The sequence below is a fragment of the Syngnathoides biaculeatus genome, chromosome 6 (assembly GCF_019802595.1).
Source record: "Syngnathoides biaculeatus isolate LvHL_M chromosome 6, ASM1980259v1, whole genome shotgun sequence".
Lineage (NCBI taxonomy): Eukaryota > Metazoa > Chordata > Actinopteri > Syngnathiformes > Syngnathidae > Syngnathoides > Syngnathoides biaculeatus.
Window position 1 is genome coordinate 27,110,990 of NC_084645.1, and position 21,453 is coordinate 27,132,442.

The window sequence follows — 21,453 nt, forward strand, 5'->3', positions numbered from 1 at the left end:
ATTAACGAATGATCACAAGTGTCAAAGACGTTAACCGCAATCTTGTGTCAAACGAACATGAAGATTGACATTTTACAGCACATTGTATTAGTGTTTTTATATATCCACCTTACGTAACAGCAAGTTGAGTCAAAGCTCCTGTCTAATATGTAAAACACGATGGGGCTTTTGTTCGATAACCACACGTATGCAGCTTTGCCGCACAATTCTGTGATTCATCAATATACAGTAAAGCATCGGTTCTCGAACGTCCCCATTTTCGAACAAATCGGTTTTCGAACGAAAATTTTGAGATTTTTTTTTTTGCTTCTGTTTTCGAATGAAAATCAGTACTGGAACGCCCCCGATAAAACCTGGAAATAACATATTTCGTGCGGCCAGACCAGCTGACTCACGACCCGCCTTGTTGTGAATTCCCACCCCGGCGAAAAAACCCGCAAATAACATAATGCGCGCGGCGCAAGCCGCTGACCCACCCACGACGCATTTTGTTATTGTCAATTCAAACGCCCCCCGAAAAAACACCCCGAAATGACATAAGGTGTGCGGCGCAACCAGTGGACTTTTGTGATTCTGTATAACGCAGCTTCTGTACACAGACGTCTTCCGGTAGTGACTTCTTATGGTGGACTACTGTATTAACGCCCACTCATGGCTCTAAAGAAGGAAAGCTGCTTGTTTAAAGTTATTCTGCACCTTTGTTAATAAAAAAAAAGTTTACAAGGCTGCGGGGCGAGTCACTAAAGATACGGCAATGCAGTCCATATTCATATTTGTTACATCTAGAACCTCCTCTCATATGCAAATAATGCTCAATTTGTTTTTCCCCGCAAAAATGACAAACACACATCTTTTGCCCACACAATGTTTTGGAACTAAAGTCATTTATAATAATATAATAATAATAATAACTCAAAGCAGGAGTTTGCTCTTGAGTATAAACCACAATAATGACCATTCTCATCATTTTTACCCCATAGAAACAGGGCCACGGTTTATGCAGATTCTGATTTCACAAACATACGCACATCAATGGAAAAAGTGTCATGGATCTGATTTTGTTTGACACATACTCAATTTTTCTACGCATTTATTAAATCAATAAGGCCAGTGAACTTTGTTAACAATTTTACACCCAGGTCGTCATTTTAATTCTCAGCGAAATAAAGCTAACATCCTCTCTACTTATTGTCAACATGTACGGATCAGTGCTCCGCGAGCTGCGGCCTTGGCTACCAACAGCGTGCGGTGTCCTGCTCGACGGCGCCCTCCCCTCGGGCCCCGCGTCATTACGCCGCCCAGTCGCCCGCCGCCGGGACCCGCTGCTCAGAGTCCCGTCCTCCGAGCACCAGGCCGTGCCTCCTCAAGAACTGCCCACGGGCCACCTACTGGAAAGTCAGCCGCTGGAGCAAGGTCAGCCCTCAGAGAGAGGACGTAGGTCGGTCAGTCGGGCGGCTCCTTATTGACGCACTCGCTCGCTCAACTCCCTTACATACGTTACTTATTTCAGGAAGTTAATAGGTTAATTTACTCATTCACTCACATTATTCATTTCTTAACTATCTTATTTGTTAGTGCGGTGGATTAGATTAGTTACTTAGTAACTGACTGACCAATTTATGTACTTGGTTAGTTTGTCAGTTTCTTCCCGAGTTTGTTGGTTTCTTAGCTCCAGTTACTTGGTTCATAAGTTTGTTACTTAGTTCCAGTTATTTACCGGCCCACTGAGTGCGCCTGGTTACAAGGCTCACCGAGTACATTTGGTATATACAGACGCCGCAGCTAAAGCCGCAAGTGCCCACATTATGAGATATTTACAAAGAAAGACGGTACACAGAAAGAGCTTAATGCTAGCGTGGCCCGCGCGCAGTGCTAACACTAGCGCGGTGGTAACGCTTGCGCCGCGCTAACGCTAGCACTAAAGATGACAGGGTCGGTTAAAATAAAACGTACCGGTAAATATCACTAAGACATGCCAGTAACACAGCAGCAACACGCTAGCACAGCACTGACGCTAGCGCAGCGCTAACAGGGCAGGGTAAAAGTCACTTCTTACCTTTTCCGCTCAGATGCCCCCTTGCGCAAAATTACACAAATTAGTCGCATCGCCGCATAAGCCGCAGGGTTGAAAGCGTGTGGAAAAAAGTCGCGGCTCGTAGGCCGGAAATTGCGGTGGTTCAGTAGTTTGTTGGTTTCTGTAGGTTACTTTTTTTTTTTGTTATAAGTTACCTGGGATAGGCTCCACCTCTCCCGCGATACGTGAGGATAAGCAGTTTGGAAAATGGATGGATGCACAGTTAACTTATTTTTACTATAGTTACTTTCTCAGCACTCAGTTTGTTTCCATAGTTTCATAATTAAAAGTTAATTGCTTGGCTTTTTAGCCAGGATGTTGGTTCGTACTTTTTTTAATTTCATAGTTTGTTCAATTCATTGTGTTTTCTTTAATATTTTTTACAAGCTGTTTAGATCAGCAGTTAATTTCCTTATTGGAATAGATAAAAATATCATTACTGATTTCCAGAACTATGTATTTTGGCGGTGCACACGACATCATTTTGAAGTCAAAGTCAGCAATGATTAAGATTGTCGGCACAAACAGTTGCCACACACGCGTCTTGCATTGCGGGGCTCATAAAGGCTGATTGTAATTATATTGTAGTTGATGATCAACAAATGTCTCCATCGCAGTGCTCTCAGACTTGCGGGGCAGGAGTGACGGAGCGCAGCGTGGAGTGCGTGACCTCCGAAGGAGCGGCGTCCGAGCAGTGCCCTCCCTCAGAAAGGCCGGAGTCTCAAGCTGCGTGTCAGGATCGAGAATGTAAGTCAAAAAAAAAAAAAAATCCCCTCCCTCGCAGTCACGATATCAGATCGACCGTGTTGTGTATGTTGGCCAACGGCGTATCTGATTGTGTTTATAGAAACTCCGCTGTTTTCCCCCTTTTCGCTTCGTTTTAACACATTAGCCAGAACGGCGTCTCGGCCCAAAAAGCCTCTTGAAGTGATTAGCTTGCGGTAGGATAAATAGGCAGTCAGCGGTTTTCCACAAAGTCTCTGCACGGTCGGGCCTATCAAAACGCCGCCTCCATTGTGAACTTGCGAGCGCTTCAGATAGTCGGCAGCGGGCCAGACTTTGCGAGTTTGCCCGGCTGGCCTCTGCCAAGCCGGTCCGTTGGAGGAATTAAAACGATATGCCCGGACTAGAGCCAGTACTGCGGTCAAGTATTAATGCTAATCAACACAATATGGCCACTGAGGGACTCTGGGCAAACGAGAGCTGGCAAGACACAATGAATGAAACATTTAATACAACAACTCTCCATTCGAGGAAACTCTAATTCCTCGGAGTGGTATTTATTTTAGTTCGCATTTGTTTTGTTGTTCCACCTATTGTCACGGAACGGACAGAGGCTGAGAGGTTGTGACGAACAGTTTAGTGAGAAACTGAAATGGAGACTGTCTTTGAGGTGCGCTGGCAGGTTGTTGAGGGAGGGAACGTGTGGCAGGCGGTGACGGTGGGAACACGGAGGTCAGAAAGAAGACGAGGGATTGTGTAGGGATCCTTTGAGGTTTAGTGGGGGTACAGTGACGGAAGCTGGAATACTCTGGGGAGAGTTTCTGGCATCTGGCAGGCATAAATGCAGGTGGTAACGAGAACTGATTGCTGACAGGTGCACGGCGAGGGAAGGTGCCGGAAAGAGAGGGATGGGGGACGGCGAAGGGCCACAAGGCGCCATCCAGGCTCCAAGAAAGGAACTGCAGGGCAAAGCTATTTTTACCACTAAAAACTTCCTCTTTTTCTTTCGGCTTGTCCCGTTAGGGGTTGCCACTTTTTCCATCGAACACCCACAGTCCTCATGTCCTCCCTCACCACATCCATCAACCTTTTCTTTGGTCTTCCTCTCCCTCTTTTGCCTGGCAGCTCCATCCTCAGCACCATGTCCAAACCATCCAAGTCTGCTGTCTCGAACCTTGTCTCCAAAACATCCAACTTTGGCTGTCCCTCTAATGAGCTCATTTCTACTCCTATCCAACCTGTTCACTCCAAGCGAGAACCTCAACATCTTCATTTCTGCCACCTACAGTTCCACTTCCTGTTGTTTCTTCGGTGCCACCGTCGAGAATCCGAACATCATGGCCGGCCACACCTCTGTTTTATAGACTTTGCCCTTCATCCTAGCGGAGACTCTTCTATCACATAGAACACTAGTCACCTTCCGCCAACTGTTCCACCCCGCTTGGACCCGTTTCTTCACTTCCTTACAACACTCTCCGTCGCTCTGTATTGTTGACTCCAAGTATTTGAAGTCGTCCACCCTCGCCATCTCTTCTCTCTGTAGCCTCACTCTTCCCCCTCCACCCCTCTCATTCATACACCTTCTGTTTTACTTCAGCTAATCTTCATTCCTCTCCTTTCTCGTGCGTACTTCCATCTTTCTAATTGTTCCTCCGCCTGCTCCCTGCTTTCACTGCAGATCACAATATCATCTGCGAACATCATGGTCCAAGGGGATTCCAGTCTAACCTTGTCTGTCAGCCTTTCCATTACTACCGCAAACAGGAAGGGGCTCAGCACGGATCCCTGATGCAGTCCCACCTCCACCTTAAATTCTTTTGACACAACTACGGCACATCTCACCGCTGTTCTGCTGCCCTCATACATGTCCTGTACTATCCTAAGACATTTTTCTGCCACACCAGACTTGCGCATGCAGTACCACAGTTCCTCTCTTGGTACTCTTTTACCACTAAAAACATTTTATTAAATTGTTTTTGGTTTGGGGACTGGAATGGATGATTGCCATTCCCATACATTCCATTCGGAAAAGATTATTTGCGATACGGAGGAAACAGTATGTATACAGTATGTTCACGTCCCCCTGGATTGTTTATCAGTCCCACTGTCGGTCATGTTATCAGCTGTTGTGTTCAAAGTAAACCTCCACCGATAATGCAGTTAAACAACCTTCCCCTTCCTGTTGTTTCCCTCCAGGCCAGTCGTTCACCTCCTGCCGGGAGGTCCAGATGCGACAGGGCGTCAGGATGGACGGGGAGTATTACCTCAAAGTCAAGTCCCGCATCCTACAGGTGTTTAAAGCGTCTTCACACACTTTGTGAGTCCATTGTCCTCCGCGTGCGCTGATCTGTTCAAGCTTCTTCTGCAGATTTACTGCGCGGAGATGCAAACGGATTTCCCCAAGGAGTACGTGACGCTGCGGAGCGGCCAAACGGACAATTACTCCGAAGTGTTCGGCTACAGGTACATGACGGACGAGCTCGGCTCCCATTTGCCGACATCTAATCTACAACAAATAATTAACGTCTGCGTTAGGTCAATGTGCACAGCTACAGAAATATTGTTACTGTAGTCTGTCTCTACGTGCCCTGCGATTGGCTGGCAACCAGTTCAGGGTGCCCAATCATAGCTGGGATTGGCTCCAGCACTCCCACAAGCCTTGTGAGGATAAGTGGCTCAGAAAATGGACGGATGGAAGGGTTATGTATTCATTCACATATAATCGCTCATAACCAAGTTAGCAATTTAACGCTGTCCTCATTGGTCTGAACACACCCACACCACGGGATGATCACTCAGGATAATCTTCGAAAGAAATTCGATAATTGGGTTGACTTTAAACTCTCGCTGTCTTCGCGACAAAGGTTGCTGAACCCCTTCGAGTGCCCTTACAACGGCAGCCGGAGACAGGACTGCAACTGCAGGAATGACTACAGCGCGGCGGGGTACACCCTCTTCTACAAGGTCCGCTTGGACCTGAGCACCCTGAGGATACTGAGTGAGTAAACGACTTGGTGATCGCCTGCCTTCCACAGTGAGGCCACACACGGGTTCTGGGAGTTCGTGATTGTCGATTATTGAAAAAAAAATAATAATCCCCTTTGCCCCTGAAGACCTCCCGAGCACGAGCTAATTCCAATCACGTAGGACTGAAAGTGATCCGCACGTGCAGGCATGCGCCCGCTCATGACATCAGCATAATATCGAAAATGTCATACCCGAGGATGAGAAGGCAGAGCAAAGCAGCCGTGCATGCCCTCGGATCACTATCGAGTACCGTTACACAGAATATCCTAAGGCTGCATCGCCGTGCTCATTACTACAGCCGTCTCCGCCTCCCCGACATTAGTGGATTAGCTTGTGTGTGTTGTGTGCGTAGCAACCATCCCGTCCTCTTTATCTGAACGGCACATGTTCTCATCCTCCCTCTGCATGGTACTCATTTAGTTTTGGCAACTTGAAAAGAGCTGAAAGAGGCAATGCGTTCAAGATGATGGGGTCTTCAGATTCCGCGCACTAGGTCATCGTTTCCAAACAATTATTTGGACGCACCTCTTAATCATTAAGAAATGTGTTCAAGTTTTGGCTTGACCCTGATTTGGGGACAGTTCAAAATAGCATTAGCTAAATTGTGAGTTTGTTCTTAATCCTTATGTACTGTTGGGGTGAAATTCAACCTATTTTAACAGCAATAAAAAATACCGTCATTCTTACACACTGAAATTTGATAACCGTAATTCCCGGCCTACAGAACGCACCTGGTTGGTTATAAGCCTTGGTACACAGAAAGAGTTTATTGCTAGCGCGGCGCTAGCGTTAGCACGGGGCTAGCGTTAGCACAGGGCTAGCGTTAGCATGGTGCTAGCTTTAAACTCTTTAAACTCTTTCTGTGTACTGTGGATTATAACCAGGTGCGCTAACGCTAGCACCGCATCACTGCAAAAAACTCAGGTTTGAAAGCGTGTGAAAAAAGTCGTGGCTTGTAGGCAGGAAATTACAGTACTTTTCCAAAAGTAACCCAAAATACTCTAAGTAAACATTTTAAAAAGTATCATTGTTTTGTACAGAGTCTACAAATTCTGTACATACTGTGTTCCGGGTCGACCCGTGCGATTTTAGATTTACAAGTGTATGTTAAATGAACGAAAATCTGAAACTGTACATGCTGTGAATTTCTGTATTTTTATGGGATAGTGTTAGCGATGCAAGAGGGAGCTGCACATTATACAATATTTTTTTTATCTGTGTGTGTTCATCAGTCACCGACCTGCGCTTCTCCCAGACTCCCTTCGGTCGACCTGTGCCCTTCGCCACGGCGGCGGACTGTTACAGCGCCGCCAAGTGTCCACAAGTAGGTGAAACGCTGGCGCGCATTATGTTGCGGTTTGTCTCGCCTTCTCCGGCACGATGACTAACACGTAGACACTCGCAGGGCCAGTTCAGCATCAATCTCATTGGCACCGGGCTCAGAGTGGCTGAGGCCACCAAATGGACGTCTCAGGGCAACTACGTTTCTGTCAAGGTCCACAGGTCTGAGGTAAGCAACTATTATGTTATGTTATGTCATAGTGTGAAAAAATTATGGCCGTGTTTCGGGATTTATTCTCTATGTCCGCCCCCGTTTTCCGCCGTTCTCCTTTGTCGCGCTCATCTCTGTAGGACGGGACAAGAATCTACGGCCGGTGCGGCGGTTTCTGCGGGAAGTGCCTTCCCCAGGCGAGCAGCGGCCTCCTCCTTCAGGTCCACTGAGGATCCCGAAGACTGCCGACCAGCGAAAATGTGCACCGACACCGGTTGGGGGGGGACGCCGTCCACATCCTGTTAGAAAACAGTGCCGACTTCACCAAAACGCGCGGCGACTGTGTTTTATTACGGCGCCTTTAAAGTGGGACTCTCTGCATTTGAAATGATGAATGATACTCAAAGATGTCGGACACTTTTATGTGACACACAAACAAAGGGACGCAATCCTTAACTCACCGGACTGACTGACAGGGAAAGCAACCAAATGAGGAGCTCTCACTTTTGTTTTGATTGTTTTCGTGAAGAAAATAACTAATTTTGCCAACTGTGCTTGTTTACCGAGACTTTATGCCTACAATACAAAAATTCAGCAAGCGTCAGCATCCGTTTTAGCTAGCTTCATGGAGCTTAGCTTCTTTTAGCTTGGCTTATACAATTACTGTAATTTGACCTAGCCTTGCTCATCTTTGTTTTTAGTTCTGTCTTTTAGCTTCTCCCCGCTAAACTTCGTTTAACGTAGCCTAGTTTAACTAAATAGTTTAGTTCAGCTCGTTTTAGCCAATCTTAGCTTCACCTACCCTAGCCTTCTTCAGTCAAACTCGTTTTAACTCGTTTCCTTATCAGTTCAAAATTTGTTTTATTTCATATCCCTCAGAGTTAATATAGTTTGACTGATGTTATTTGAGCTCTCAAGATCCACTTTGGCTAGCCTTTCTATGTTAGTTGTTCTCAGCTTATTTAAGCTTTGCTCAGCTAACATTAGCCTCACCTAGCCTCACCTCTCTTTGTTGATTAATTTCAGCCTGTTTTAGTTTGTCTTCACTCATATTAACCCAAAACCGCCTAGCTTTGCTTGACCTCGCCTTTACATTAGTCTCGCTTAGTGTCATTTGTTTTGTCCCAGCTAACCATAAGTGAACTTCTCCCAACTAGCATAGCTTCTCTTTGCCCTGTTTAGCTAGTCTTCCAGGGTAGCTTCAGTTTAACCGAGCTGAGTTCATCTCAGTTTGGTGAAACGAGCTTAACCTTTTCTTGTCTTAGTTTAGCTTAGTTTTTGTGTATGTTCGCTGAGCTTTGCTTCATTTATACAAAAAAAAAAAGAAAAAAACTACAAGGATCAAGGGATCAAGTTGCCCGACTTGAACTAATCCAGCTTGGTGACTAAAACGCTCTCATTTTTTTAAAATCATTTGCACAACAATTTTGTACAAATTACAAGTTGTAATTTGGGTACATACTGTAAAGTGGTGCTAAAATTGCATAACATCAAATAATTTTTCTTAAAAAAATAGAATATATTACCTTAAATTGAAGGGTTGATCCATTCGAGATCGTCGTCAGAAAATAGATTTTTTAAAATGTTCTGTAATTTACTCTCAGAAGTACAAAAGGACTTCTAAAAATTCATAGGAAGACCACATACTGACACATGATGACTTAATACTTGGAAATGGCTTTTTAAACTACATTTGTTTGTTTTTTGTCTTGAATGCGTTTTGGACGAGTACCACCTCTAACTTTACCTGTGTCCCCCTACCTCTGCGTATTTATATTTGAGCATATTTATTTCGGAACCGCCCACGTACGTATTAATCACCGCAAAACCGTCATCAGCGGCCGTCGTGAGATCGCCGCTGATGCGTCCGCTTGGCGACCACTGTGGCAAAATAACCACTAATCTCTTGAACGGTGCTTTTCAAGACTACTGGAATGATTACCTCGCAAAAACTGTCCCGTCGGGGTTTGGCTTACAGGTATGGGATTGTTAATGTAGCCGCAAAAGTGCTCAGTTACGCACTGTACCGGCAAAAGTTCTGTTTATTTGTTTCATTGACTTCTTTTGTGTCCCGTTACATTTGTCCTCGCAGTGCGTCGTCATAAGAAGTGCTACGACCGCGGCACGCAGCGTAACCTGTTGAGAGAGAAAAAAGAATTCAACCAAAGTCAGAGGTTAGTTGCAGTTTTACTGTTAGTGAGAGCTTGCATTGGTTGAATCAATTTAAAAAATATATATATTGAAAAAATATCAATGAGCAGCTAGAAAACCCTTCATTCATATCAATGAAGGCCAACTGTGCTATGAGGTCTGTATCAGAAAATGTAAAGAATACTTGACGCACTATGTGCCAGATTTTTTTTTTCTCGAGATGTAATCCTGTTCTCTGTAATAACCGTGAAGATTCGTAACTTATATGTTTGTAATATTCATACTTGAAGCCTGCGCTAAATATGAAAGACGGCCACTGCGAGTGTGCTCGTCTGCCTGCCGTTTTATCCAAAGATTTTGCTTTTAAGAATGCTAATTAATTTTACCCACACAGTATGTACAGTACGGTATGTAGCCTGTATAAAGACAAAAATATGAATGGTTTATTATGGTGCTGTGTTACTAATTATACCAATACTGTGTCTTGCCACGACTAACACTTTTGAAAAATAAGGAATAATAAATAATGGAATGAAAGTGTTTTTATTGATGTTCTTTTCACAACCAGTCCCTTCCAAATATGGATCAGTGACTACAGTGGACATAACTTAGCTAGTTTTGGATGCACATTTTGTCTTCCATTGCCAAGTTATCAGGACATTATTATTATTTTTTTTTTGCACTGCAAAAGTGGATTGGATGACACTAGCATCCAGTAGAGTGACTGATGTGAAATTTTGACATTAGACATGGTTGTGGCCGCAGATTGCTTTCCCTGTGCTTGCACTTCTGGGCTTCCACTGGCGTCTTTTGAGGGCCTCAGGGATCGTTTTTCAAATTGGGGTTTTAAAACGGGGTTCATGTTTCAAAGTAGAGTTTCAAAAAGAGGTTAAGGGACCGGTGTCAAACTCGAGGCCCGGGGGCCAGAGCTGGCCCGCCACATGGTTTCATGTGGCCCGCGAAGGCAAATCATCGGGGTCAAAATCGGTGATTCTTGTGAAAATATGTCCCAACTTTTCAAATTCTCATACATCGTAAATGATAATGTTGAGGGGCGGCACGGTGTATCAGCTGCTAAAGCGTTGGCCTCACAGTTCTGAGGTCCCGGGTTCAATCCCGGACTCGCCCGTGTGGAGTTTGCATGTTCTCCCAGTACCTGCGTGGGTTTTCTCCAGGCAGTCCCAGATTCCAAAAACATACATTTATTGGACACTCTAAATTGCCCCGAGGTGTGATTGTGAGTGCGACTCTTGTTTGTCTCGAAGTGCCCTGCGATTGGCTGGCAACCAGTTCAGGGTGTACGCCGCCGATGGATGCATAATGTTGAGATATTATAAGCATTTTTACGTCTCCAAACATAAACAATGGTTGAAAAACTCATCACACTTGATTTCTGATTCCAAAACCAGATCATAAATTTCCCGTGTAAATATGATGAGGCGATTCAGGATTTCTACGGTTTGACCATCACGGCCCTCTGAGGGAAATCGCAACTATAATGTGGCCCGCGCCAAAAATGAGTTCGACACCCCTGGGTTTGGGCTTCAAAAGGGGTCCGAGCACATTGGCTGGGAATAAAACCAAGGTCAACTTGCTTGGAAGGCAGCTATGCTCACAACTGCAACATAGCTGTATTTCGTGGGTGTCAAACTCATTTTTGCCACGGGCCACATTGTAGTAGTTTGTTTTTGTAGTTTTCCCTCTGAGGGCCGTTATGATTGTGAAAGAATCAGAATTTTTAACCGTCTCATTATCTTTACGCTGATTTGGAATCTGAAATCAAGGTAAGCGGTTTTTTTTTTTTGACTATTGTTCATGTTTGGTAACACAAAAATACTTGCACTATCTAAAAGTTATCATTTATGACATGGCAATTTGAAATTTTAACAAAAATCCTGGAAGTTGACACGCACGATTTGCCTTCGCGTGCCACACTAAACCATTTGGCGGGTCGCATCTGGTCCCCCGGCCTTGAGTTTGACACCTGTGCTGTATTTTGATTACCAGTCCGGATTTAAAAGGTTAAAGTTGTCCCCGCAATGGATTGCCTTCCACCAAAGAGGCTCCGCTGTATGTATTTTCGTTTTATGTTTCAAAACATGGAAAGCACCACGGTTTTGTTCAGCAGGGCAAAGGTTTTTGTAGATAACTTGATGCACTTAATACAGACACCCTGGTCCAGGCAGATAAATAAATCAGAATCTAGTCCAAGGATTTAGGGACCGAAAGCATGATGGTCACCTTCCTCCAGAGCAGTTTTCCTTTTGCTCCACCATCTCAAAAGTCTCACTTATCTGCCCCCCCCCCCCCCCCAAAAAGCTCAGAAAAAGGCTTCTTGGGCATAAAACATGACCGAGCCGCCAGGAGAATTGTCATAAAAGAGACAAAGATGATTAATGTTTACCATGAAATGCAATCTGCCGCATTCCTGCGTGATCTGCAGCGGCCACATGCTTGGAAAGAATGCTTACATTTGACATTCCGGGGGGGCAGAAAAACTAAATTATCGCATCAAAGAGACAGATTTACAGTTTAAATAAACTTTATATTTCATATTCTTTGATAGAATGCTATGCTTGGCAATTCCTTGAAGTATTTAGAGTATTTTATTGTTTATTGTGAACTTGCTGTTGAATTTATGGTCATCTTGCACCTACTGACCCCCAAAGAAGTGTTTTATCGTAGGTACACACTGACCTCTAGTGGATTAAATTCGGTACTGTACCCGCCGACTGGGGACATCCTCAAATGGTGGAGGAATATTTAAAATAATGACCATCATGGAGATGATGACGGTAGTGGTAATATTTTTTGTACTAGTTCGTTTATATTTTTTTATATTGTATTTTTAAACATTTAGTTATTTATTTTATATTTATTATTATTATTTACATTAGACTTCCCAGAAATGATAAAAAAAGATAATCACCCAGAATGAAAATTAATATACACATATGTAGTAGTAGTGATGATTTTCCACGTACAAAAACGCATCATAATGAGAAAAAAAATCAAAAGTACTGTTCATAATGTAGTAGTAACCACGTACCGCCAAGAGATGGCGGTAAAGCGTCATACACCTTCTGATATGGGTAAAGTTTATTTTTTTTTTACCCAAGATTGGAAGTCCCTGCTCTTTTCAACGTACTTTTAAATATGCTTATAAGATATTGCATATTCAAAATAAAGCACAAAATCCTCTGGAGTTTTGATCCCTAATTTTCATTTTATTTTTGTATTAAGTTCCGTGGTTCATCCAAATTGACTCTAATTGTAAAATGTAAAAAATTGTAAAATTGGCACACTTAAATACATATTTAAGTGTGCCAATATGAAAGCACACACTACATGCTAACACACACCACAATCATCTTTTTATGAAAAAAATCTGGTTCAAAACTGATCAACGGCGTTAGCACTGATGCTAACATGAAAGATGGTTGAGGCAGTGGAGAAGTTAAATCTTCATTTAACATAAAAACATTGATGTAAAAATAAAAAGCTGCATCAAAATGTGTTTCTAGGTTTGTGGTATCATTTATCTCAATTCATTTATATCAAAATGCTGATTTTGAGCGGGCAGCCGGAGTTGTAGCGGATAATATTGATATAGCTGTGCAACGTAGACGATCGATTGTTCATGTTCGAGCAAGAACTTGTTTGTTTTTTTATATTCAATATGAGCCATTTCGGACATGAACACAATTAGGAGCAGTGGAGCAGTATTTTTCTCACGGAAAATACGTCCCGCCTGTAAAAGGTTGGTCGGGGGGGAGCAAAGTTCCTGAAATTGTGGAAGCAGGCAGGAGCCTTCAGAGTCGCTTTGGGGAAGGCTGAGCTCATTATTTTTAACAGCTTCAACGCTCACGAGGGTTTTTAATGCTCTGGTTGGTTCACGTGGTCAGGGTATGACTTTTTTTTTTTTTTTAAATAATAATGTCACTTTTGTTCTGCAGCTACTCACATCGGCATTTTCATTGATTGATGACTGAATATATCTATTTTTCAAAAGTAACGCAATTTCCGGCCTACAAACTGCGACTTTTTTCACACGCTTTCAACCCTGAGGTTTATGCGGTGATGCAGCTAATTTGTGCATTTTTTCTAACGGCCGCAAGGGGGCGCTCAGTTGGAAAAGGTAAGAATGAGACTGGTGGCCAAGGAAGTGACCTTCACACCGGCCCTGTTAGTGCTGGGCTAGCGTTAGCGCTGTGCTGACGTGTTTCAGTGATATTTACTGGTAAGTTTTATTTTAACCTGCCCTGTTAGCGTTAGCGCTAGCCTTAAACTCTTTCTGTGTACCGCCTTTCTTTGTAAATATCTTGTGTTTCAATGTGTGCACTTGCGGCTTTTACACAGCTGTGGCGTATGTATGTACCAAATGTTATTTCCTTTACAAATAACCAGGTGCACTCTGTAGGCCGGGAATTATAGTATATATAATGTCGGCGCTACAGTATCAAAATCGTGACAAATCCAGCCTCCACTCTTTGACACGATCAGCATCTGATGAAACCACATCCACTTTGAAAACTGACTCGTACGTTGTCTAACAACTTTCTGATGCCGTCGCATTACCACATGTTTGATGTGTAAAAATATATCCTCTGAAATCCTCCGGTGGCTGAAATATTTCTCCAGTAATGGGGCTTGCCATGTAGGAATGCAAAGTCCTAGCCGTTAGCTAGCTTGCGAGTTACCAACCGCCCGGGCGTCCTCCTGGCTGGTGGACCGCTTGCGTACTTTTCTGAGGTATTAGCAAAACAACAACACTAAGCTGGTTTGTGAATTGTGAAATGCATTTTCCGCTGATAGCCATCGCTAGCCAGCTAAATAACAATTGCGTTGGATAACCACGAGCGCTAAAGTTCTTGTATATTGGAGAACTCGTGGGTAGGAACGTGCTTAGATTTACTCTTGTTCTAGTCACTCAAGCAGCATGTAGGGTAAATGGTACTTGTCAGAGTACTTTTTTTGTACTTTTACAGGAATACTTATTTGAAAAGAAATGGCACTTTTACTCCATTACAATAAAATAGCACTTGCTACTTTTATTTATCAATTATTGTTTGTTATCAACTATTTCATGCGCGACATATCTGTTTTGACTACGACTTCCCATTGGGCACCGTTTGCTCCAGTCCAATTAAAATTCTCGCGACATAAAAGTCGAGTTCACCAATCAAAGTGGACAAGGAAGTCACATGACCTCACCACACCTTCCAGGCAGAGACAGTAACACAAGATAAACCATGCTAGTTATACAACGTGCTTACGTGACGACCATGTTGGGAAGGTCATGGTTTCCATTGAAGACAACGGCCCGGGACTCATGCTTAGATTCAGTTTTCGTGTATTGTTTCACCCTTCCATTTTCTTAGCCGCTTATCCTCACGAGGGTCGCAGGAGTGCTTGAGCTTATCCCAGCTGTCAACGTGCAGGAGGTGGGGTACACCCTGAACTGGTTGCCAGCCAATCGCAGGGCACATAGACACAAACAACCACACTCACGATCACACTTAGGGCCAATTTAGAGTGTCCAATTAATGTTGCATGTTTTTGGGATGTGGGAGGAAACTGGAGTGCCCGGAGAAAACCCACGCAGGCACGGGGAGAACATAGAAACTCCACACAGGCGGGGGCGGGATCGAACCTAGGTCCTCAGAACTCTGAGGCCAACGCTTTACCAGCTAATCCACTGTGCCGCCCAAATGAGAACAACAACAAATGTTTGTTGTATGTAAACATTCCATAAATCACCCCCCCCCAAAAAAAAAAAACCTCATCCTGTCTTTTGTGCCAGACTGAATTACAGATGATTTTCAAAAATTCCACAGAATCCCAACTTGAGGTTTCCCCCAGATGAGCGCTAACAGCTGTTTGCAAACATCAAACATTATCAGCGTGCATTAACTTCACATTGCAGCAGAAAAAAAATAAACGAAAACTTCCCCGCTTTGCTTCAAAAGATGCTCGCAAATCAAACGCGGACATCTCGGAATTTCGCGTGAAACGTAAGCGGAATGGATGTTCACAAGCTCTTGGCACGACGCGGCGGCGGCCAAAACGGGATCTGAGCGTCACAGCGTCGACCTCCCGGCTGCACGTTTACTGGCCCGAGAAGCGCCACTCGGCAGACCCCGTGAGGAGCCCATTTTGACTGGGATTTATTGGCCCGGAAGATGCCTTACACATGTGATTACATGTGTTATGACTCAAATAAATGCCATAGAAAAATGCAAACAAACAAACAAAAAAATAAATCCCACGTTGAATGCATCAGTCAGAGAACAATTTAAAAAATCCTGGCGGAGGACAAAGAAGGGAAGGGAGATTAAAGCTCCACTGTCATGAAATGCATGATTTTTAGTATGTTATTAATGAAAAACCGGCAGCCGGTATGGACCCATCCGTTTTTTCACCACAAAACATGATTTTGACGTATATGGCGTTTCTTTTTGTAACTCCTCTCAAGGGATTTGTTTTCGACAAGAAGCAGGAAGTGACGTACAGGGCAGTAGCGCGCTCAAGCGGACTCGTTTGTTTCTATTAATTTTACCTGTTGGAAGGTAGCTCGTTGTTCCTTCGTGTTAGCCAAAATGCCTGCTCGCTGGATATTGCTCTTGATACTTTTCCAAAAGACCCGGTTCGTCGTGGAAAATGAATTACACAGGTGCAAAGGAGGAGAGCTTCAGGGGTTCCATATGACAGGTATAGCTACTAAAAAAAATAATAGCTAGGGGTGGACGTAATCCGTAAGTCCGGGGTGCTAAATGTGACAATGTGCCACCCAGGCCGAAGCCGTGATCAGCGGACACGGCGCCGCCGTGGTAGCTCATCGCGGCGCCGGGCCACGGTGGCTCATCTCCGCCGTGGAGGTGGATTGGACAAGGAGGCGGTTTGGCCACGGCGGCGGCGCTCGCAGGCGGTCTTGTTTTGATCACCACCGCACGTAGGTGGATCGGACAGGGAGGTGGTTTGGCCGTGATCCGCATATCATCTAAATATGGCTCGAAACGCTAGGGTGACATTGCTCCGGTCACTTCCCTTTGTGAGATGTTCTCTTCTTCGAAAAGAGCTTCCAAGGCAGAAGTGGCGTGTTCGTCTCCCATAGCAGGTGGCCCGGCGTGTTTTTAATGGCGAATGTCCCAGTGTGACGTCACGGGCAGGAGATGCAGCCAATATGGCGACCGCTTGGATGTCAAATGAGACTTCCGCAACTTTGTGCATGGATGACCCGCAGTCCGCTCATATTTATTTTCGAAATGAATAATCTTATACTGTATGTATTTTTCATTACAGTATCTATTTTAGAATTTAGAAGAGGCACACTTCCCTGGCATATATTGCTACATGTAAACATAGCAACTGTTAGCACGTTAGCATTGTGGATTGTTTCCCATTCGCCTTTTGAAGGAGTACTGGAGTCACTGGTGGTGTACTGGTACATACGCCTGACTATGGTGCGGGCAGATTCCCGCTCAGTGATGGCCTCGATATCTGCCCTGCGACAGACTGGTGACCAATTCGAGGTGTAGTCCGGCTTTCAGCCATAGCTAGCTCGGATAGGCTCTGGCTCTCCCTTGCCCCTTGTGAGGATAAGCAGCTTGGATAATGGATGGATGAAATAGTACTGGAAGGATGTAAAATCTACATAGGAGTCAGTTTTGATACTTGTGTTGCTAAGCTATCCTTGGAAATTAGCACACCGACGTTTAGCATTTGAGCTAGCCTTGTTGTTTTCAAATAGTACCGTAATAGTATATGATGTGATATAATCATGTAATATACAACTTCAGAACTTACTTTTGAAGATTTTATTTTATTTTTTCTTGATGAAGGCAGCCCAGAACCAGAGCGGCCTTCAAAGGGCCACACAAGCGAGGCCTCCCGGTGCGTCGCGCCGATGCTTCCCGAGATAGACGCCACGTAGTCAAAGCAAAATCCCCGCGTCGTCGGCCCGTCGCACCTTCGCAACCGCTCTCATCTTCGACTCTCGCCCTACGCCGACGCGCACGCAACAAGGCCGACAGCCGCCATTATCTCTTAAAAAAAAAAAAAAAAAAAAACAATAAAACTACAAATGGATATTTGGAGCAAGCGTTCCCCCCCCCCAGCAAAAAAATATGGCCGTTATAATAAGTAAGAAAAAAAATAGTTGCCAGTTTCTAATTTAACGTCACACACGTTTGATCTTGGCATAAATGTCGCATGTGTACGCACAAGATGCTTATTAAAGCGGGAGGTGGAATTTTGCCTCCATCTGATTTCCATCAGGTGCAAGAGCACGGATGGTGAATTTTGCCGATGGAAGCGTTTTTTTCTATTCGGGAGCCAGTGGAAATGTCAGAGTTGCTTTTTATAAGGCCCACTGGACTTTTGACCCCCCCCCCCCCTTATAAAAGTGAGGGTCCCAAGTACTTCACCTGATAATTCATAAGTAAATCCAAAATAAAGACAATACTACTGCACACCTGGCGACAAACAAAAGTGAGCAGCATCCTGACTCCTCAGCCGGAAAGCATTGGCCTCACAGGTCCAGGGTTCAAAAATTGCATGTTCCCTCCGTTCTCGCGTGGGTTTTCTCCGGGCACTACCACATCCCAAAAACATGCAACATTGATTCGAGACTCTAAATTGCCCCTAGGTGTTATTATGAGTGTGGTTGTTTGTCTTGATCTGCCCTGCGATTGGCTGACAACCGGTTCAGGGTGTACCCCGCCTCCTGCCCGATGTTAGCTAGGATTGCGACACTCGTGAGGATAGGCAGTTAAGAAAATAGATGGATGGATGGATTATTTCATAAGGACATCTCGTAATTTTGCATGAAACTTAAGCGGAATGGATGTTCACAAGCTCTTCACACGATGCGGCGGCCAAAACGGGATTTGAGCGTTGAAGTCGAGTGTTTTTTTTTTTGAGGGTGCAGCATGATTTTTTTTTTTTTTTAAGAGTTGCATCATTTACAATGTACAATTTAGTTTTCCCAAGTGAGGTTATCATAATTTAAACAATACACAAATTTGGATAGATTTATTATACATTCATAAAATAGTAATAAATTTAAAACACATTTTTTGTGGCGACACAATCTTTTGAAAATAGTTAGCTTTTTCAAGAAAAAGTAGTTAATTTACAAAAATGTTACTGTTGAACAATTTAGGACGAAAGTAATATTTAAAAAATAATAATTTATTTAAATGTATTGTAAATTAAATTATTTTTTTTCATGCAGTGTATTATGACCATTGTCATATTTCTTTTTAGAAAGAATTCATTAATATACCAGATTCATAATAATAATGTTGATGTTGGCATCCATCCATTTTCTTAGCTGCTTTTCCTCACAAGGGTCACTGGAGTGCCAGAGCCTGAACCGGTTGCCAGGGAATCGCAGGGCACATAGAGACAAACAGCCGCACTCAAAATCACACCTAGAGGCAATTTAGAGGGTCCAATTAAAGTTGCATCTTTTTGGGATGTGGGAGTGCCCGGAGAAAAACCACGCAGGCACGGGGAGAACATGCAAATTCCACACAGGCGGTTCCGGGATTGAACCAGGGACCTCAGAACTGTGAGGATAATGCATTCCAGCTGATTCACCGTGCCCCCAAGATGTTGGCAAACAAATACAAAAACAAAATTATGAAAATGTAGCAGTTTTTTTAAATAAACTATGCAGACCAAAAAAAAAAATATTTTAGAAAAAGTTGTAACAGTGCAAGGAAAAATATTTGTTTTTGAAAAAAGTTGCAATATTTTTTTTTTGTTCAAATCTGTACCAAAATTTCAAATTGCCATATCGTCAATGATAACATTGAGATATTACAAGCATTTTTGTGTTACCAAACAACAACAGTTGGAGAAACCCCTCACCCTTGTTTTCTCATTCCAAAACTAGTTCATAAATTTCATGTGTAAATATGATGAGGCGGTTATACAATTAGAATATAGTATAGTCCTATAAAAACTAACAGAGTACTTTTAGTAGTACTATAGTACGGTTCTAAAAATGAAGTCGCTATTTTGAAAGAATTGTAGAAGCAAAGCTGTTGACCCCGTTGCCATGTGAAGAAAGCCCAAGCAAAAAAAATCTCCGGAACGACAGCTCGCATCTCGAAAAACTCGGAATTGGAATGTACCAAGTGTCTAGTATGTCACTCTTCATCTGGATTCTCGTGCACGTCCCGTTTCTGTCGCTCATTTGCATCCCCCCCATCGTCGCAATGTCCAAATTGGGAGGCCAAAAGGGAGCAAGAATCCAAACGTTTTCCACCGCGCGACAAATCAGATTTGCAAACGCCTGCGGCGTCCGCTCGCCTCTGATTTTTCTGATTTGCTCGGTACATTCCGCAGACTTGGCAGCCGGCGAGCACCTCAGGAGCCATCTGACGTGGCCAGAAATACTTTCCACGGGTAATTGAGCCCCTTTTTCTTTGCCTTTTTTTTTTTTTTTTTTTTCCCTTCTGCACGCCACCATCAAAAGAGGGCAAGCCCCACGTATAGACGCCGACTCCCTCCGATTAAACGCGTTTCCGGGCCGATCTGCCGAAGTCGTGCGAGAAATCGGCATCGGGAAGTGATGCGGCGGTGCGACTTCTTCGAGAACGCGGCGCGAGCGGCAGCCTCGCTCTCCCCAAACCTGACGCGCGACGACAAAAGATGATATTGGCGTGTTCGTTTTGCGCCGCCGCCATTATGAGGCTGCCACACGACATTAGGCCGGAGCGCGGTGACTTTCACGTGTGGATTACCGCTCGCCCTTTGCCGAGAGCAAAATATTTGCCCGGGCTAATCCGTTCGTCTGTTGATTTTGGTGTCGCTCCTTTTCACGTTTTTAGCGCGCGAATGTCGAAAACTGAAGAAGCTGTGGAATAAAGACGCAGCTAAGCCATTTACGACGGCAAGTGCCGTATGCAAGATCAACCGCGCCATAGATATTCAAATGCAAAATTGCTCAAATCAATTCAAATTTTCTTAGTATGGGCGGCACGGTGCGTTGGCCTCACAGTTCTGAGGTCCTGGGTTCAATCCCGGACCCGCCTGTGCGGAGTTTGCATGTTCTCCCCGTGCCTGCGTGGGTTTTCTCCGGGCACTCCCACATCCCAAAAACATCCACCCATCCATTTTCTCAGCCACTTATCCTCACAAGGGTCGCGGGAGTATATGGAGCCTGAGGCGGGGTAAACCTTCAACTGGTTGCCAGCCAATCGCAGGGCACATAGAGGCAAACAGACGCACACCTACGGGCAATTTAGAGGGTCCAATTAATGTTTTTGGGATGTGGGAGGAAACCGGAGTGCCCGGAGAAAACCCACGCAGGCCTGGGGAGGACATGCAACCTCCACACCGGCGGGGCTGGGATTGAACCCGGGTCCTCAGAACTGTGAGGCCTAAGCTTTCCCAGCTGCTCCGCCGTGCCGCCAAGATGTTGGCAAACAAATACAAGAACAAAATTATGAAAGTCTTTTGAATAAACTCGGCAGACCCAAAAAAACCTCATCTTTTAGAAAAAGTAGTAACTGTGCAAGGAAAAATATTTGTTTTCAGGAAAAGTTGCAATATGACAAAAAAAAGTGTTTTTGAAAGCGTGGTAATATTACGAGAATATTTCTTTTTGTCAACAGATTTTTTTTTCTTTGTTTTTTTGGTCTATATCACAGGTGTCAAACACAAGGCCCGGGGGCCGGATGCGGCCCGCTGCATGATTTTATGTGGCCCTCGTGTGTCCAATTAATGCATGTTTTTGGGATATGGGAGGAAACCAGAGTGCCCGGAGAAAACCCACGCAGGCACGGGGAGAACTCTCAAACTCCACACAGGCAGGCCAACGCTTTACCAGCTGCTCCACCGTGCCGCCTATCCCAAAAACATGCAACATTAATTGGACAGTCTAAATTGCCACCATCAGGCTCCTGCACTTCTGCGACCCTCGTGGGGATAAGCGGCTAAGAAAATGGATGGATGGAAGGATAAATTGCCCCTA

At 44.3% G+C, this 21,453-nt stretch overlaps 1 protein-coding gene and 1 long non-coding RNA gene across 3 annotated transcripts in view; both read left to right on the forward strand.

Moving 5' to 3' along the window:
- The window catches only part of LOC133501748 (A disintegrin and metalloproteinase with thrombospondin motifs 20-like), a 117,562-nt gene extending 109,701 nt beyond the window's left edge, over positions 1–7,861 (forward strand). For both annotated transcript variants that reach the window (XM_061821670.1, XM_061821671.1), the window contains 8 exons: positions 1,210–1,413; positions 2,692–2,821; positions 4,994–5,088; positions 5,166–5,260; positions 5,662–5,795; positions 7,057–7,148; positions 7,230–7,334; positions 7,457–7,861. In XM_061821670.1, coding sequence (XP_061677654.1) covers positions 1,210–1,413; positions 2,692–2,821; positions 4,994–5,088; positions 5,166–5,260; positions 5,662–5,795; positions 7,057–7,148; positions 7,230–7,334; positions 7,457–7,546 — 945 coding nt within the window. In that variant the 3' untranslated portion in view covers positions 7,547–7,861. The remainder of the gene's footprint in view (positions 1–1,209; positions 1,414–2,691; positions 2,822–4,993; positions 5,089–5,165; positions 5,261–5,661; positions 5,796–7,056; positions 7,149–7,229; positions 7,335–7,456) is intronic.
- A 5,537-nt stretch (positions 7,862–13,398) lies between these two features.
- Positions 13,399–21,435, forward strand: LOC133502699 (uncharacterized). The gene is made up of 3 exons (XR_009795551.1): positions 13,399–13,707; positions 19,824–19,883; positions 21,131–21,435. It is a non-coding gene; the product is annotated as an uncharacterized LOC133502699 (long non-coding RNA).
- Positions 21,436–21,453: the final 18 nt, after the last annotated feature.